Source organism: Penaeus monodon, chromosome 7 (assembly GCF_015228065.2).
Source record: "Penaeus monodon isolate SGIC_2016 chromosome 7, NSTDA_Pmon_1, whole genome shotgun sequence".
NCBI lineage: Eukaryota > Metazoa > Arthropoda > Malacostraca > Decapoda > Penaeidae > Penaeus > Penaeus monodon.
This window is the reverse complement of record NC_051392.1, coordinates 8,198,658-8,218,867: the sequence shown is the minus strand read 5'-3', so window position 1 is coordinate 8,218,867 and position 20,210 is coordinate 8,198,658. Positions and strand designations below refer to the sequence as shown.

At 38.7% G+C, this 20,210-nt stretch overlaps 2 protein-coding genes across 2 annotated transcripts; both read right to left on the bottom strand.

The window, feature by feature from the left end:
• Window positions 1-3,066: 3,066 nt before the first annotated feature.
• LOC119575512 (serine protease inhibitor dipetalogastin-like) lies at window positions 3,067-8,427 on the bottom strand. Its single transcript, XM_037923163.1, is given in 8 exon segments — window positions 3,067-3,323; window positions 4,410-4,553; window positions 5,392-5,544; window positions 6,235-6,378; window positions 7,424-7,564; window positions 7,831-7,887; window positions 7,889-7,959; window positions 8,394-8,427. Coding segments are annotated over 8 exon segments (765 nt in total). The 3' UTR covers window positions 3,067-3,302.
• Window positions 8,428-16,314: 7,887 nt separating this feature from the next.
• On the bottom strand, window positions 16,315-20,010 carry LOC119575039 (four-domain proteases inhibitor-like). Its single transcript, XM_037922392.1, has 5 exons — window positions 19,889-20,010; window positions 19,003-19,136; window positions 18,421-18,549; window positions 16,951-17,158; window positions 16,315-16,408 (listed from the first exon to the last, which is right to left on the bottom strand). Exons 1-5 carry the CDS (start codon window positions 19,923-19,925, stop codon window positions 16,392-16,394), a joined length of 525 nt encoding a protein of 174 aa, XP_037778320.1. The 5' UTR covers window positions 19,926-20,010; the 3' UTR covers window positions 16,315-16,391.
• Between the last annotated feature and the right edge of the window lie 200 nt (window positions 20,011-20,210).

The following is a 20,210-nucleotide window of genomic DNA, read 5'->3' as shown; positions in this document are numbered from 1 at the left end:
TCTCTCTTCTGTCTTTTTTTCTCTCATCCTCTCTCCGATCTCTGTCTGTCTTTCTCCTTCCTCTTCTCTCTCTCTCCGGCTCTCTCCCTCTCTCCTCCTCTCCCTCTCTCTCATCTCTCGTCTCCTCATCTCCTCCACTTTCTCTCTCCTCATACTCCTCTCTCTCCTCTCCTCTCTCTCTCTCCCTCTCCGCCTCTCTCTGTCATTTCTCTCTCTCTCCACTCTGTCCTTTCTCCTCTCTCTCTCCCCTCTCCATCTCCATCTTCTGTCTTCTCTCATCTCACCTCCTGCCTGTCTTTCTCTCTCTCTCTCTCTCCTCCTCTCTCTCATCCTCCTCATCTCTCTCTCTCCCTCCCCTCTCTCTCCACTCTCTCTCTCTGTCTCTCTCTCTCTCTCTGAGATCTCTCATCTCTCTCTCGATCTCTCATCTCTCCTCTCCTCACTCTTCACCCCCCCTCTCCTTCTCTCTCCACCTCTCTCTCTCCTCTCTCTCAATCCTCTCTCTCTCTCTCTCTCTGATCTCTCCTCTCTCTCTCTCTCTTCTCTCTCTCTCCTCTCCCTCTCCTCTCGTCTATCTCTCTTCTCTCTCTCCTCCCTCTCCTCTCCTCTCTCTCTCCTCTCTCCAATCTCCTCTCTCCTCTGTCTTTCTCTCTCTGTCTTTTCCTCTCTCATCGATCTCTCTCCTACTGTCTTCTTCTTTGTCCTCTCTCTCTCCATCCTCGCTCATCCTCTGGATCCTTTCTCGCTCCTCATCAATCCCTCGTCTCTCTCTCTCTCTCTCTCTCTCCCTCTCTCTCTCTCTCTCTCGTATCTCCACTTGTCCTCTCCGTCTCTCTCTCCTCTCCTCTCCCTTCTCTCTCTCTCGTCTCTCTTCTGGCTTTCTCTCTCATTCTCTCTCTCTCTCTCGTCTTTCCTCCTCTCACTCTGTTCTGTCTTTCCCCCTCTCATCCTCCTCGTTTCTCTTCTCCTTCCGCTCTATGGATGTCCCCTTTGTCTTTCCTCCTCCTCTCTCTCTCGTCCATCAACTTCTCTCCCTCTCTCCCTCGTCCTCCTCCTCCATCTCTCTCTCTCCTCTCGCGCTCTCTCTTCGATCTCTCTCTCGATCTCTCTCACTCTCTCGTCTCTCGTCTCTCCGACCTCTTCTCTCTCTCTCTCCTGGGTCTCTCCGTCTCTCTCTTCTTTCTTTAATTTTCATTCACTCTCCTCTCTCTCCGTCTCTCTCTCTCCGTCTCTCCCTCAATCTCCTCTCTCCGTCTCGCTCACGGTCCACTTCTCGTGTCCTCTCTCTTCTCTCTCTCTCTACTCAAATCCCTCCCTCTCTCTCTCCACTCTCACTCCACCTCTCTCGTTCTCTCATCTGCAAGTTCTCGTACTCTCTCTCCTCTCCGTCATCTCTCTCTTCTCTCCTCCTTCTCTCTCTCTCTCTTCTCTGTCTTTCTCTCCCTCTGTCTTCTTTCTTTCTCTCTCTCTCTCCTCTGTCATTGTATTATTATTATTATTATTTTTTTGAGATGTTCAAATTTACATTTTTTGTGTTTCCTGATGACACTGCGTTATTTTTGCTTATTATTCTTTCTTGTTACTAAAATGTCTATAATTATATTTTTCTCGTGTTTTTTTTATTATTGTTCAATATGACTCACACACACACACACACTACACACACACCACACGACACACACACACACCCACACACACACACACACACAAGCAACAGATGACACACACACACACACACAGTCACACACACAGCACACACCCTCTCTCTCGCTCTCATCTCGTCTCCAATCTCTCGTCCTCTCCTCTCTTCTTCTCTCTCTCATCTCATTCATTCACTCTCTCTACTCGCTCTCCTCCCTCACTTTTACCTTCACTTCGACCTCCCCGCGAACACGCACACACATCAAAACCCACAAAACACACACAACACCCACCCACACACAACACACACACAACACACACACACACCGACACCAACCACGCACACGCGTACACACACACACACACACAACACACAAACCACACACGACACGAACAACACACGACCACACACACACACACACGCACACGCGTACACACACACACACACACACACACACACGCACGCACACGCGTACACACACACACAAACACACACACACATGTATATATATACAATTTTTTTCTTTCTTCTTCTATTCTATAGGCATTTTTGTTTCTATATTTTCTTTTACAACTGCGTCTAGCACTATCTTCTTCTCCTTTGTTTTTATTATTATTCAAATTCTCTCTCTCTCTCTGTCTGTCTGTCTTTCTCTCTCTCTCTGTCTGTCTTTCTCTCTCTCTCTCTGTCTTTCTTTCTCTCTCTCTCTCTCTGTCTTTCTCTCTCTCTCTCTCTCTGTCTGTCTTTCTCTCTCTCTCTCTCTCTCCTCTCTCTCTCTCTCTCTCTCTCTCTCTCTCTCTCTCTCCCTTGCTTGATTGGATGTCCTTCCTAATCAACCGCAGTTTGTGCCACGGCGGTGACTTCCCCTGTGACACCTGCGTTTGACTTCTCAAGGCGATACGTCGTTTTCTCGGGCTGCAGCCAGCAGTCAGAACGCAGGCATTTTTACGACTGCCGCGGCGAAAATTGAACTCGCGACCACGAGGGTCGGAGTCCAGTGCTCTAACCACTGGACCATCGCGGCAGTGTGTATATATATATACATATATATATATATATATATATATATATATATATATATATATATATATATATATATAATGTGTGTGTGTGGGGTGTGTGGTGTGTGTGTGTGTGTGTGTGTTGTGTGTGTGTGTGTGTGTATGTTTGTGTGTGTGTGTGTGTGTGTGTGTGTGTGTGGTGTGTGTGTGTGTGTGTGTGTGTGTGTGTGTGTGTGTGTGTGTGTGTGTGTGTGTGTGCGTGCGTGCGTGCGAGTGTGTATGTATGTATGTATATATGTATTCATGTATGTATATATTATTGGGTTTCGGTCAGTTTGCCTTCCTTTCACTGTCTATTTGTCTCCCCCCCCCCCTTCTCTCTCTCCTCAGAAAGACAATATAAGTAGGATAATCAAATAAAGATTACATGGACCTATTTATTTAATTAACTTAACACAAATAACATAAATTTTGAACAAGTTTCAATAAACTATATGTGATATACATTTTTACAATATATTTCATAACACGAATCACATAATAAGATTTTACGATTACACTTACATAACATTCATATACATTTACTTATTTTCATAACTGTTATTATGACTGACTGACAAGCACAAACTTATGAGTTATATAGATCCTCATTTCCTTCATCAGCAAGTGCCTGTGTGTGCCTGGAATATAGACGATGAAGTGAATAGATAGATAAAAAAAAGATAAAGATTAAGTAAATGAAGTGAATATAGATAATATAGATATATAGATATATAGATAGATAAAAGAAGATAAAGATTAAGTAAATGAAGTCAATAGATAGATAAAAGGAAGAAGATAAAGATTAAGTAAATGAAGTGGATAGATAGATAAAAGGAAGATAAAAATTAAGTAAATGAAGTGGATAGATAGATAAAAGGAAGATAAAAATTAAGTAAATGAAAATGAATGAATTAGTATGATGTATAAATAAACAGATCCTTGTAATATGAATGAAGATTATAATATGTAATAAAATCTGATTAAATAAATTTGATAGATATAGAAAAGAAAAGAAAAGAAAAGAAAAAGAAAGAAAAGAAAAAGAAAAAGAAAGAGAATGAAAGAAAAGAAAGAAAAAAGAGAAAGAAACAAGAAGAAAAAAGAAAGAAAAGAAAAGAAAAGAAAAGAAAAGAAAGAAAGAAAAAAAGAAAAAAAAATACATATACATATATATATATATATATATATATATATATATATATATATATATATATATATCTGTGTGTGTGTGTGTGTTTGTGCGTGTGCGTGTGTGCGTGTGCGTGTGCGTGTGTGTGTGTAGATAATACTATATTTTAAATGGCAAACCAAATATTGGATAAAAATTCTAATCCAATTATTTTTTTTTTTCAATTCTCAAATTATCTCTGACTAGAAATGAGATAAAAGATGAAGAAATTGGAAAAAAAGTAGAGAATAAAAAAGAGATAGAAATAAAGAAAAAAAAATCAAAAGTAAGAATTGAAAAAAAAAAATAAATAAATAAAACTAATAAGGATATAAAGAAATGGTAATAATAATAAAAAAATAATTTAATCTAAAATAAATAAAAGTAATTTAATTAAAAATAAATAAAAATAATTTAATTAAAAATAGATAAAAATAATTTAATAAAAAATAATGAAAAAATAAGTTAATCAAAAAAAAAAAAAAAAAAAAAAATTAAAATACACTAATAATAAAAATAATAACAACAATAATAAAAATAAGTTCCAGACACTCACCAGTGCAATATCTTCATCACTAAGGCAATCGGCGACCTGCAAGGTGCACAGGTTGGGGTACGTGACCCCGTCGGTGCCACACACGGGGTCGTACTTGTAGGGGCAGCCGACGTCACAAGGCGCTTGGCACTCTCCCTGGTGAGCCTGTCGGGGGGGGGGGGGTTATGATGTATATGCAGGTACACAGATTTATATATATATATATATATATGTATATATATATATATATATATATATATATATATATATATATATATATATATATGTATCTATCTGTTCATCCACCTAACCACCTATCTATTTGTTTAGATATCTATTTATCTATAAGTCTTTCTATATGTCTATAAATCTATCTGTCCATCTATCTATCTTTCTATCTCTCTGTCTATCTGTTTATCAATCAATCAATCTATCTTTCCATCTATTTCTCTGCTTATCTGTTTAGCTATCTGTCTGCCTATCTATCTCTCTATCTCTATATCTATCTGTCTATCTATCAGGCAGTCAGTCAATCTCTCTCTCTCTCTCTTTCCCTCTGTCTATCTAGCTTTATCTATCTATCTGTATGCCTGTTTGTCTATCCATCTATACATCTATCTATATCTATTTACCTATCTATCTATCTCTTTATCTATATGTATGTATAGATGGATAGAGAGGTTGGCAGATGTACCTACAGAGTTATAGACACACAAATACATATTACAAATAGATATAGATACATATGCAGTAAACGTCTAAACAATGTTCTGATTACTGAATTGTCCGTTAAAAAGGATGATTGCTTATAACACAAGCGATCGGTTATTAACAGGTAGTTTTGTGATATCGTCATCACCGATACAAACGACTTTTAATTTTCACCTGATGATTGCAACTATTCAGTCTGGAACACCACAGAATATCACACAATCTGGATGATTATCTTTATCATTAAGCAATGAGTGAAGTTTTAGAAAAGTTTACAAAGTGACTCACTCACCAGGGTTATGTCGTTCTCACTGAGACAGTCGGCGGCCTGCAAGTTGCACAGGTTGGGGTACGTGACCCCGTCGGTGCCACACACGGGGTCATAGTTGGCGGGGCAGAGGAGGTCACACGCTTCCCGCCTCGCCTGGCACTCTCCCGGGTATGCCTGCCGAGTATGATATAAAATTAAGCCTTAAGATTACACTAATACAATGATAAAAGATATAAAGAAGGTAAAGATAGTTTGGATAGTTTGTATAGCTACCTCTAAGTTCCTAAGTTCATGGCATAGAATCAGAGCTCACACAAATGCTTTTAGTGTGAAAATAATTACAGAGAATCCTATAAACGTAATCGTAATCAAAATCACAGTTATCATCACCCTGTCTAATCTCAAACATCATGATTATTCTCTTTATTCTTTGACTTTGACGTGGAATACAAATCATTACCTGAAATTTCCCATCTAGACGTTTCAAAAAGTACAATTGCGCTTCCGAATTACAATAACGCGTATTCCCATATTCCTGTCATATGAATTTCTGAACACCATGTAGCCTCCACAACGCCGAGGTTCAAGCGGTTTTCTTCAGCCCTATCTATCTATCTGTCTATTAGCCCAATATCTGTCAATCAATCTATGTGTGTATCTCTCTATCCTGCATGCGGCCTAGACTGCGTAGTTTCGAAGCCTTGTAATCAAGAAAAAAAATACGCCAGTCCTGTATCTATTTGCATCGACCTTATTCGCTTCAAACCCAGAATTATTCGAAATTGCCCAAGAATCGGAACCAGTGCCAGTCATTCTAGGGGGTCAGACTGCCGGTTCCCCAACCGCCTCCTTCCCCAGACTCACCAGAGCAATGTCTTGATCGCTAAGGCAGTCGGCGACCTGGAGGCTGCACAGGTTGGGGTACGTGACCCCGTCGGTGCCACACACGGGGTCGTAGTTGTAGGGGCAGCCGACGTCACAAGGCGCTTGGCACTCTCCCTGGTGAGCCTGTCGGGGGGGGGGGGGGTATGAAGTATATGCAGGTACACAGATTTATATATATATATATATATATGTATCTATCTGTTCATCCACCTAACCACCTATCTATTTGTTTAGTTATCTATCTATCTATAAGTCTATCTTTCTATCTGTCTATAAATCTATCTGTCCATCTATCTATCTTTCTATCTCTCTGTCTATCTATCCATCTATCTGTTTATCAATCAATCAAGCAATCAGTCTATGTTTCCATAAATTTCTCTGCTTATCTGTTTAGCTATCTGTCTACCTATCTATCTCTCTATCTCTATATCTATCTGTCTATCTATCAGTCAGTCAGTCAATCTCTCTCTCTTTCCCTCTGTCTATCTAGCTTTATCTATCTATCTGTATGCCTGTCTGTCTATCCATCTATACATCTATCTCTATATAACTATCTATATCTATTTACCTATCTATCTATCTCTTTATCTATATGTATATATAGATGGATAGAGAGGCTGAAATATATAGCTATACACACACAAATACATATTACAATTTGATATAGATACATATGCAGTAAACGTCTAAACAATGTTCTGATTACTGAATTGTCCGTTAAAAAGGATGATTGCTTATAACACAAGCGATCGGTTATTAACAGGTAGTTTTCATTACCTGAAATTTCCCATCTAGACGTTTCAAAAAGTACAATTGCGCTTCCGAATTCCACGTGGGACCACGTATTCCCATATTCCTGTATTAAATTTTTCTGAACACCATTTAGCCTCCAAACCCCGAGGTTTAAAGCGGTTTTTTCAGCCCTATTATTACGTCTATTAGCCCCAAATATCGTAATCACTATGTGTGTATCTCTTATTCTGATCGGCCTAGACGGTGTTTCGAAGCCTTTATCAAGAAAAAAATACGCCAGTCCTGTATCTATTCGCATCGACCTTATTCGCTTCAAACCCAGAATTATTCGAAATTGCCCAAGAATCGGAACCAGTGCCAGTCATTATAGGGGGTCAGACTGCCTGGTTCCCAACCCCCCCTTTTCCCAACTCACCAAGCATGTTTGATCGCTAAGGCAGTCGGCGACCTGGAGGCTGCACAGGTTGGGGTACGTGACCCCGTCGGAGCCACACACGGGGTCGTAGTTGGCGGGGCAATCCAAGTCACAGTCGTCTTTGCACTCGCCCGGGTAGGCCTAGCGAGGAGAGTAAAAAAAAGGATGAATCAAATGTGGAAATAAAGTAATGAAATGACGTACTAAAAGAAAAAAAAAAAAAAACGATCTCGACGAGTGAGAGGCGTGGGTGTTCGTTGAGACGAAATTGCACGAGTTGTCTTTGTAATCTCCAGGGCGCCCCCATGTTGGGGGGCCAAAATCAAAAAAGAGGGGTTGCACAGGAAAAAAAAATATATTTCACGTAAACACTGCCAAATATAAGACCATAGGATCTTTACACTCACCAGCGTCAAGTCTTGATCGCTAAGGCAGCCGGCGATCTGGAGGCTGCACAGGTTTGGGGTACGTGACCCCGTCGGTGCCACACACGGGGTCGTAGTTGTAGGGGGAGCCGACGCACAAGGCGCTTGGGACTTCCCGATGGCCCGGGAAAGGGAAACTCAGAAATAAAACTGGGAATTGTGTTGTGTGTGTGTGGTGTGTGGTTGTGTGTGTGTGTTGTGTGGTGTGTGTGATGTGTTATGTGGGGTGTGTGTGTGTGTGTGTGTGTGTTTTTTGGTTTTTGTGTGTGTGTGTGGTGTGTGGTGTGTGTGGTGTGTTAGTGTGTGTGTGTGTGTAGGTGTGTGGGGGTGTGTGTTGGTGTGGTGTGTTGTGTGTGGTTATGTTTGTGTGTGTTGTGTTTTTATGTGTGTGTTGTTGTGTGTGTGTGTGTGTGTGTGTGTGTGAAGAAAAGGGACTGAGATTGCTCAGAAAAAGACCGAAATGAGGACGTTTTTCATAAACTGAAAAACGGGTATAAACATATCGGAATTTTGGAAAATGGGAAACATATAAATTTCCCTTTGACCCCGTTCCATGCGGCCCACTAAATTTTCAGGCATAAACCACTCTGTTTTATTCACATCTACACGGCTTATAATATTCCCTTAAAAAAGAACGAAAAAAATAGGGTCTATCCCTACCAGTGAAATCTTTGTCACTTTGGGGTCGGGGGACCTGGAGGCTCACGGTTGGGGTACGTGACCCCGTCGGAGCCACACACGGGTCCAAGTGGTAGTGGCATGGGAGGTCACACGTGTCCTGCCCAGAGGCTGAGGGCGAGGAAATAAGGTAAAGGAAAATCTAATGTCTGTCTGTCTGTTTAACTATCGTACTATCTGTTTGTCTGACTCCACCCTTTACTTTATTCAAAGTTCGTTCCATTAGAATGATAATCCATAGAAACAAAACACAGAAAATATTTCTACGAGGTAATTCTAAGCCTACCCCATAGCGAAATACATCGCTATCGAAAACACGAAAAAAATCTTCGAAGTCTAGAAAAGTCTCCGAATCTTAGCCCAAACTCCCCCTAATCTGTGTTGGATGAGAAGCGGCGCACTCACCGAGGAGGAAGAGAGACAGGAACCAATAGCTCTTCATGGCGCGCAATTGTATGCCCCGAGATCCACCGACCCCTTTATATATGACCTCAGAATCTAAGGAAAAAGGGCAAAAATAGGAAACAGTGCCACTTAGTGCCAGGTGGAGTGTCAGAACAGGTAGGGGAAGGGGGGGGGGGTAGGGGACAAGGGAAGGCGGGAAAGGGAAGGGGACGAGATAAGGGACGTGGGAAGGGTTGCATTGGGGATCCGGGAGGGTCAAATGAGACGCGAAGTATCACAGACATTTTCCTTACTGGCCCTTAAAACAAATCAATAATTAATTCAATTTGCATATCTTATACGTCTCCGAATATTCTATTCCCGTTAAAATCACCCTGCCATCAGTTAGATAATGTCTTGCTTTCTTTTCTCCTTTCTTTTAATCTGTTGTCATTGTCATGTCCGCCTCCGTCTCGTTCCCATGGCAACAAGTGACGTCATCATTCGGTCTTCGTGGGAGATGGAATCCAACTCCCTTTTTAATGATTTGATCACTTTTTATAGATCTCGTTTTATTTAATTAATTGATTTGTTCATCTGTTGATTATTGTTAACCGTGTTTATTACCATTTATTGTTATTTCCTTGCCTGTAAGTCTTTTAAACGAGAAAAAAGGTCGTTTCAAGACAATCGTCCCGAGGAAAAAATAATGAAACAGGAAAATAAGAAATAAGTACGTAGTGACTCCTGTGGCCAATAAATGTTTCCAGTTTTCCAAATTCCGAAATATTTATATCCGTTTTTCATTCTATAGAGAACGATCTCATCTCGCTCTTTTTCTCAGTCCATTTTCTTTATATCTATATCTACCCATCTATATACATATGTGTTATGTGTATGTATATATACATATATATATATATATATATATATATATATATATATATATATATATATGTGTGTGTGTGTGTGTGTGTGTGGTGTGTGTGTGTGTGTGTTGTGTGTGTGTGGTGTGTGGTGTTGTGTGTTGTCTGGCGATAATATTTTATAATATATATATAATAATATATATAATATATATATATATGTATATATATATATATTATATATATATATATATAATATATATGTATACTTATATATACATACACATACACACACACATACAACACAACACACACACACACACACACACACACACACACACACATATATATATATTATATTTTATATATACATATATATATATATATATTATATATATATATATATATATATATATATATATTATTGTGTGTATGTGTGTGCATATATATTATATATATATATATATATATATATATATAATATATATAATTTTAAAATTATATTACACGCGCTAATTTACATATACATATGTGCTATATATTAATATATATATATGTTTTTTAATATATATATAAAATATATATTATTATATTATATATAGAAAGAGAGAGAAGAGAGAGAGGAGAGAGAGGGGAGAGAGAGGTATGTGGTATTTTAAACATGTATATATACATATAATTATTATATATATATATATATATATATATTTATATATATATATATATATATATATATATATATGTATATATATACATATATATATATATATATATATATATAATATATATATATAATATGTTGTGTGTGTGTGTGTGTGTGGTGTGTGTGTGTGTGTGTGTGTGTGTGTGTGTGTGTGTGTGTTTATACATATACATACACACACACGCACACATATGGGTATATAAATGTTGTGCATATATTTTATATATAATATATATATATATATATATAATAATAAATATATAAAATTATATATATATATATATATTATATATATATATATATTTACATTTACGTAACACACACACAACACCACACACACACACCACACACACACACACACAATATATATATATTATATATTTTACATATATATATATATATAATATATATATATATATATATATATATATGTATATATATATATATATGTGTGTGTTGTGTGTGTGTGTGTGTGTGTGTGTGTGTGTGTGTGTGTGTGTGTGTGTGTGTGTGTGTGTGCATATATGTACATATATAGTATGTATGTATGTGTATATATGTACACATATATATGCATGTACGCATGTATATATGTATGTGTGTATATACATACATATATACATGCATGTGTATATATATATATATGGTATGTATGTATATGTATAAATGGACATATATTGCATGTACGTATGTATATATGTGTATGTGTGTGTGCGTGTGTGTGTGCGTATATATATATATATCACAAGAAGGAACTACTTCTGTTCCTCCGTGCTTGGGACTCGCCCGTCTGGAGGGTTGCAACTCGGGACCTAGTTACTACTATTGCAAACCATGCGAATGCGATGATATAGCCTAGACTTCGGATTACGCTGACTGTTACTTATTCATTAACCATGACAACGTCTGCAATTTAGGTAAACTTTGCAAATATTTTACTAGCATTACATTTTTGTATAAATCAAGACATTCTGATATACAAGTAATCATTGATTACTAATTCAAATCAACGCCGAAATCAAGACTCTAGCGTCGCATTCGTATGATAGTTTGTGAGGAGTCTACGTTATTACAATTATTAGTTTCGTACTTCATATTACCTATCATTTACGTACGATAAAGTCGTATACACGAAGTGGGATTGTGGTTACAAATTACAAAGTTACATTTTGTGAGCAAAGGCCTACGTCATATAACCATTAGCGCAAACTGGGGGAGGGAGGAACTATGGAAAGGAACAGTACATATATATATGTATTTATATAAATATATATATATATATATATATATATATATATTATATATGGGGCCGCGGTGGCCGAATGGTTAGAGCGTCGGGCTCAAGACTGTCACGAGGGCAATCTGAGTTCGAGGGTTCAAGTCACCGGCCGGCGCGTTGTTCCCTTGGGCAAGGAGCTTCACTTCGATTGCCTGCCTAGCCACTGGGTGGCCAAGCCAGCTCAAGTCAGTGCCGGGTAAATAGAGATGGTGACTCAATAAAAACACCGGGCGGAAGGCAATGGCAAACCACCGCTCTAAATTGCTAAGAAAAAATCATGGAAGCCCATGATCGTCAAGGCCGGGCGGTGGCGAATGGTTAGAGCGTCGGAATCAAGACTGTCACGAGGGGAATCTGAATTCGGGGGTTTCGAGGTCACCGACCGCCACGTTGTTCCCTTGGGCAAGGAACTTCACCTTGATTGCAAACCTACCCATGGGGGGGCCCAGCCAGCCCAAGTCAAGTGCTGGTCCCAAGCCCGGAGAAATAGAGAGAATGATTACCTAAAAAGGTACCACCGGCACTCTGTAAAAGGCTATCATCCTTAGTACAATGGTGAACAGAGGGTAGTTATACTTGTTAACGGTTTGACTCTTTATGTCTGAGAGTTGACACCACGAAGTATAAAGAACACGACATGTTTAGTTATACGGGGTTATAGGGCCGCGCGGAGGTCACGGTCAGCTGCCCGGAGGGGAGGGCGGAGCTGACCTTAGTGCGGTGGCAGTTTTAGCACGAACTCCCGGTCAAACGAGGTCAGATAAAAATGGACCTCCGCCCTCGCTGAGCGGGTGGTTCTTTTTTGGGGACATTTGGATCCACGTGGAAAACAGCCACGTGGTCCACTGGTAATAAAAATTTAGAATTATCCACATCCTGTAACAAAAATAGAATTATCCACATTTTTATATTGCTCGGCCACCTACTCGCGCCTCGCCCTCGAGGCGCCTTCAAGGGTGACCTAACTTGGCTGGTCGTCTCGTTTCGTGCGTCGTCCTGGTGCCTTTTCGTGGCTTCTCGTCCCTGTCGTCCTAATCTCCTGGTCCTCTGTGTAACTGTCCGTCCTCGTTCACACGTCCTCAAAAAGTCTCGCAAAGGTCCTCCTTGACTTCGGATTCGTTTGGACCTCCTCGTAGTCCTGGCCCAGGCCTAACCGGGCGGCGTCCTCGTCCACACGTCCTCACAGATCTCGTCCAGGTCCTTCTCGCGTCCACACGTCCTCGTAATCTTCACCCGGGAAATCTACGGGCGTCGGGCAGGGGCGCATCTCGGGGCTGCTGATATCTGCGCTACGGCTCCTGGAGTTGACCGGATCTGCAGGCGTCCGCCAGGCACAGCATTCTGGGCGACTGATACCTGCGGCAAAGGTGCTGGTTCGCGGGATTCTACGGGGAGTCTGGCAGGCAACACCTTTTCTGACGAAAACCCTGGTCCGTGGCCTATGGCGATTTCGATGACGTCCTTCTTACAGCATCCTAAGGGCCCTCCCTGGTGCCGTGCCCGGTCCGACTGCAATATAAAGTCGGGGAGCCAGATCATACACGTAAGGCCAGAGTAAAGAGAAAAAGAAAGGCAACAGAGAAGATGGGGTGAATTACCACTAGCCGGTTATTATAACAAATTTACGGTTTTTAATGTTGGTTTTTAATTTATTTTCGTCTTTTTTTTTCATTTTGTGTTTTATTTTCACAAAGGTAAAGAAGAAAATAGAAGAGGGAGATGTCAGTAGCGGGCCGCATAGACCTATTTGAACTAACCCTACATCTCTGATAGATATGAGAATAGATAAGGGAACGACATCGGCGATCCGCGAAGATCTATTTGAACCATAGTCGTCACACGATAAGAAATAGATGTAACTTGTAAATTTATGTACGAACCACTCGTCACGACAGACAAAATTGCGGGTAAAGAGATACCCTAATAAATCTTTACGCCGGCCATAAGACAATGAAAAGGGTCAGTTTTCTTTTATCCCGTGTGTGTGAGTGAGCTGAATGTGTGTGTGTATTTCGTGTGTGAGTGACAGCTAAACGGTAATGAGAGGGAACGAGAGTGACCTCACACAGAGAATGAATCACAAACACGATATTAGCGTTCACTATAATAAAACTAAAATAAATTAGCAATGCTAGCTGTTAAGATTATTTCAACTACCACATTGAAATTTAACAATAAGATATGCCCAACAGAATGTCGCATGGGAAAGAATGGTGACATGAAAAAAAAAATTCGCCAAATTTTTTATCAAGCAAATCTTCTCGGGGTCAGAAAAACTGAACTGCCGAGGTACATGTCTAGCTTTGCACGTCAGACTTCAATAAACTCAATAACGGGGGATCCTATACCCAAATGCCGTATATGACTGAAGCGACTCGAGCCAGGAATATAATATCTGCTCTCTTTTGCGTATTCTGTAAGGGCGCTCGCAAATTCCCGAAGGGGTATATAATTCACGAAAAACCACAAACGCTTGGGGGGTACCCAAAAAATGCAAGCGACTTCAAAGAGGGTGAGAAAGGTGTGATTAATAAGCGAATAATGATTCTAGCTTAAACCCTAGTCCTACATTAATTAACGGACGTAACCGCGGGTCACACCGACTCAAAGGGAGCCGAAACGAACGAATAACTTTACTCTCGAACGACGGACGCAGATCTATTAGGCGTTTACGCAAAACCCCCGGGGCAATATCGGGCAATCCTGTGCACTATGATATGGGGGAAGATCCTACGCTATATTCAACTAATGAATTTTAATGAATTTCCGTTACATACTTCGTTCTAGCGCCGAATTTGAACGTGTCACCAAAAAACAATGTAACAATGATCATCTGAAACTACCCACGCCCCACCGACCGGGAAAAGAGAAGTGAGGTCAGGTCAAAATAGGAAATTAACCTTTTTCTAATCCAAAGTGACCGCAAAAGAAAAAAAAGGGAAGGTCAGGTCGGGCGCGAGGGGTTTGGAACGAGATAAAAAGAAATGGTATTCCTGATAAGATAAAATCACGAACGCGTTAAATTCGTTGCAGATGAAAATATAAATCTCTAAAAACGAGAGAAAATAATTAATTACTTTACTAACGAACGATATTCATGTTTATTGATCACATACTCGATCGCACGGAAATGCGATCTGAGGTGGAAGAATAGTGGAGAAAGTGCCATTTGCTGTCATTAGCACCTTTTAACCCAACAAAAAACAACGGCTAACACATGTATGGGAGAAGGAAGGGAAAAGAATAAGAAAGGGGCCCAACGTGTACTTACGTGTTTTTTTTTTTTTTTTAGCCATGTCTTGAAGCGGTCGAGCGGATTTTCTTCGGGGGTGGTGTGTCCGTGTTGCATGCCAAAAGGATGCAAAAGGCCCTCGCTGCCCCCAGACTGTAAAAAGGGTATCATCCTTAGTACAATGGTGAACAGAGGGTAGTTATACTTGTTAACGGCTTGACTCTTTATTTCTGAGAGTTGACACCACGAAGTATAAAAGGACATGTTTTAGTTATACGGGTTATAGGGCCGCGCGGAGGTCACGGTCAGCTGCCCGGAGAGAGGGCGGAGCTGACCTTAGTGCGGTGGCAGCTTAGCACGAACTCCCGGTCAAACGAGGTCAGATATAAAATGTGAAACCCCCCGCCCTCGCGAGCGGGTGGTCTTATTTGGGACATTTGGATCCACGTGGAAAACAGCCACGTGTCCACTGGTAATAGAAAAGAATTACCCACACCCTGTAACAAAATAAAATTATCCACTTTATACACTCTCCGTGGAAAGGGAATGGGGGCCCCCCACGTACTCACTCCCAAAAGCATCACAACATGAAAAATCAATTTAATATCAGCTGTGACCCCGGCGGTCAGACATGAATCTACCGTTTTAAAAAAAAGAAATATTATTATAATAATATATTAAATAAATTTAATATATTACGCATTATATCTATATGTATTTATTTGTGTATATATACACATATATGTATAAATGTTTTTATGTAATAATGTTTTTTAAATTTACATATATATATTTTATATATATTATATATAATATATATAATATATACAATATATATATATATAATATAATTTTTTTATTTTAAAATTTCTATATTGTGTTTATATTAAAAATATGTATATAGGGATTTACATATATGCTTATATATCTATATGTGTATAGATGCATATATATATATATATATATTTATATATATATATATATATATATACAAATAATAGAGAGAGATTGCATAAATATATAAAATTATATTATATATATTTTAAAATATATATATATAAAATATTATAATGGTGTTTTGTGTGTGTGTGTAGACCTATGTGGGTCCTTGTTTATGCGTTTCTATATGTATTTGTATGCTTATAGAGGTGTACACATATAAACCATGATTAAATATGACTGGTAACTATTACGCTATTATCATTATCTATAGTTTATGTATGATTGTATGTATGTACACGTGTATGAACGCATGTATGTATGTACACTTTTTTACAGTACAATGAGCAAGCTTAGGGGGGTTTAAAACAAAAAAAATTTTTGTTAATTTATTTTTTTGTAAAAAAAAGTTCAACACCAGAGACTCTTTATGGCCCCTTGAGTGGCACTTGGTTTAGGCACTCATACCTCGCAGGGACCTGTGGGAAATGGGTAAATAGGACAGAGATTAATTTCATCATATTTGATATTATTGTTATTATCATCGTTGTTATTTATTATCATTGCAGGGAAAGAGAAAGCGGGAGGGAGGGAGGGAGGAGGGAGGGAGGGAGAAAAGAGAAAGAGAAAGAAAAAGAGAAAGAAAAAGAGAGAGAGAGAGAGAGAGAGAGAGAGAGAGAGAGAGAGAGAGAGAGAGAAGAGGGGGAGGGGGGAGGGACAAAAAATGTGTGCCAACGCTTACGCACAACAAAAACACACACACACACAAGGGGGGGTGGGAGACAAATAGACAGTGAAAGGAAGACAATCTGACCGAAACCCATTAATACATACATACATACATACACACACACACGCACACACACACACAAACACACGCGCACGCGCGCGCGCACACACACACACACACACACACACACACACACACACACGCACGCACACGCACGTACGCACGCACGCACGCACACAGCGATAATACACCAATTAAAATCCATAAAACCAATTCTCTTTTTTTTTTTACCAAGATGATCAACCACATATATAATATTCTCGCCGCCAGCCTGTGCCAAATACATAGCCTGGCACAGATCACAAAGGGTCCTGTAGGTAGTGCCAGACACCTCGCACAGGGGAGAGTAGACATGGGTGCCACAGTCCTCGCCGGCCATCGCAGGTTCGCAGGGTGCCACGACGTCTTCTATGGGTGGGAGGCACTCGCCTGGGTAGGCCTGAGGTTGGGGGGGGGGGGAGGTGAGGAAAAAAATTACTGATCTGCTTACCTGTCTATTTGTACAATGATCTATCCGATTATCCAACTATTTGCATAATTAATTTCCTATTTTGTACAATTATCTATCTGCTATTATAATTATATGTACAATTATTCACCCACTTATCTATCTACTTGTACACCAATTTGTACAAGTAGATAACATTATTTATTTCCTTATCTATCTATCTGTGCAATTATTCATCTATTTTTACAATTATCAATCTATCGATCTGCTAAACCTATCTGCACGTAAATGATAGGGAATATATACATAGACAGACAAACAAAGGCAATTCACCCAAAGTCAGCGGGTTCATCTAGTCCCCTTTAGATTTTGGTGAGTTTCGTTACATACAGATGGCTCCACGTGTGCTCAGCCACCAAGGAGTCTATCAGTAGGTTTTAGTTACCGATTCCTGATTTCCCCATTCCTTGAATTGGTGGGAAACGTGTCTTTCTTTCCAATACTATTAGTATTGACATTGTTATCATTCTTATTGATATTATGATTATTAAATTGTTATTAAAATATTAATACAACAAAATAATAGGAATGAAGCTTTCAAAAAAATTAAAGAAAAGGGTAAACATTAGAGATAGGTAAGACTAATAGCTGACTCCTTGGTGACTAAGCATTTGTAGAGCCATCTATGTACAAAAGACAATAAATAATCTTTTATTACAGTGGGCATGGCATTGTAGTCTCGCCACCCGCGTCAATTGGGTTAATGAGGCGGGTAAATAGCCATATAAACAGAGGGACATATAACCATATATATGGATAGATAAACAGATGGAGGATTTACAAATAGACCGACAAACCCAGATATATTATTAAACAAAGAAATAAATATGTAAATAAATAGACAAATGAATATTTAAATCGATAAATAGATGAATATTTAGATAAATAGACAAACTGAGGCAACTGATAGAGCATAGAAAGATATAGATAGATATTCAGAAGGGCAGATACATGGGTAAATAGATAGGCAAACATTAATCATTAAACAGATAGATAGATATGTACATACATCCACACACAGAAAGATAAACAGACATAAATATAAAATTAAATACACATATAGACAGATAGACATTTAGATGGACAAATATCAGAACAGAGACAAATAATTCGACATGATTTAGGAGATAAATAAATAGGTAAATAAATAAATAATCACTTAAACAGGCAGATAAAAAGACAGACCAAGTTACCAATTGCAAGTCATCATCCTGAGCAGATGCTAATTCCAGGAAGCAGAGGTTGGCCTGAGTGACACCGTCAGTGCCACATACGGGAACCCACTCCTCAGGGCACTCACTTCCACACTCCCCATTATGAGCCTGGAATGAACAAACACCATTGCAAAGGATGAGTGAATAGTAAAACACTGACCATCATAAGCCTGGAAATTATATTAAGAAGAAGAAGAAGAAAAAAAGATGAGTAGCGAAATAAAGGTTAATGAAAAGGGATTAAGGTAAGTGATGGGAATTCGTGGGTAAATGGTAGGTATTTCGACACGAGGATTGAGCTATGTGATGGAGGAATGAAACTGAAGGCAGAGGAGTATATAAGGATTTATGCAACAAAGTTGGAGTAATATGATGAACACCCGAATGATAGTTATAAATAGGTGCTTTAAATAAAACAAAAACTATTGGCTAATAGATAAAAAATCAAAGAATGATGCTAAATATCCAGTACACACACACACACACGTACATACATACACACATAAAGTAGAAAAAGAAAAAGAAACAAAAACTAATTTAACAAACAACCCACGTCCTTACCAAAGTGATCTCGCCATCGCTCAGACAATCGGCCAGTTCGAGTTCGCACTTGTTGGAGTATGTGACGTCATCGCTGCCACACACCGGGTCCCATTCATCAGTGCAGACGAAGTCACACGCATCCTGGCCAAGCGCTGGGAGGGAAACAGTGTTTATGCTGTTATTATTGTTATTGTTAACATTATTATGATCATTGCCATTGTAGTTATGTTATTATTATCACTAATGTACAGTATGTTCACTCACATACTGTGTGATTTTATGCTATATACTATATGGGAATATGTATATATGTACACATACATATATGTACACACATACACACATTCATATTGTATATTTATGTCTATCTATTTATATCTATCTTCTTGTGTGTGATTTATACATACATGTATTTTATATATATATATATATATATATATATATATATATATATATATATATATATATACACACATGTATGAATATACATGTATGTATAAATATGTATGTATATATACACATGTGTATATATATGTAAACATTTGTATATATGTATATATAAACATATATATGCAAACATTTGTATATATGTATAAATAAATATATATATATATATATATATATATATATGTATATATAGATATAGCCAAATTAATATATATATATATATAGCCATTATAATATATATATACATATATATATATATATATATATATATATATATATATATATATATATATATATAAGCACGCTAGGCACACCATATACATAGTACAACACACGCACAGTAACCCCAAATCCCTGACAGACTCAAACACACACACACCCTGACCTCAAGACACACTCACGCCACCCTCCCTTGGCTACGCTTTCGAAATCCAACACATTTCGTCAGAACACTTACCCAGGACCACGAAGGTGAAAAGCAACGCAAGTTTCATGACGACTCACCAACAACATGTAACTAAGGCAATGTCGTACCTTCTTATCAAGATCGGCTGAGGTCCTCCTGGTGAGAAAACAAACAGGTGTCATAGAGTTATTCGAGGGGGGTTGTTGTCAACTGAGTCTGTTCTGAACTTGATTTGATAGTAATATTTTTTTTTATTTGTTTTATTCGATAATTGGACTATTATTACGTATATTGTATTGTTTTATTGTTATCTTGGTTTCCGTGTGGGTTTGTTGTTGCTCGTGTTATCTGTGATAAGGTTGGTGGTAATGCT

Excerpts from the sequence above, each read along its gene's own strand:
- LOC119575039 (XM_037922392.1), bottom strand. The coding sequence starts at position 19,925 with ATGAAACTTGCGTTGCTTTTCACCTTCGTGGTCCTGG. Across the intron at positions 19,137-19,888 it reads TTTCACCTTCGTGGTCCTGG|CGCTTGGCCAGGATGCGTGT; the intron begins GTAAGTGTTCTG and ends TTTCCCTCCCAG. Across the intron at positions 17,159-18,420 it reads AGGATGATGACTTGCAATTG|GCCTACCCAGGCGAGTGCCT; the intron begins GTAACTTGGTCT and ends CCCCAACCTCAG.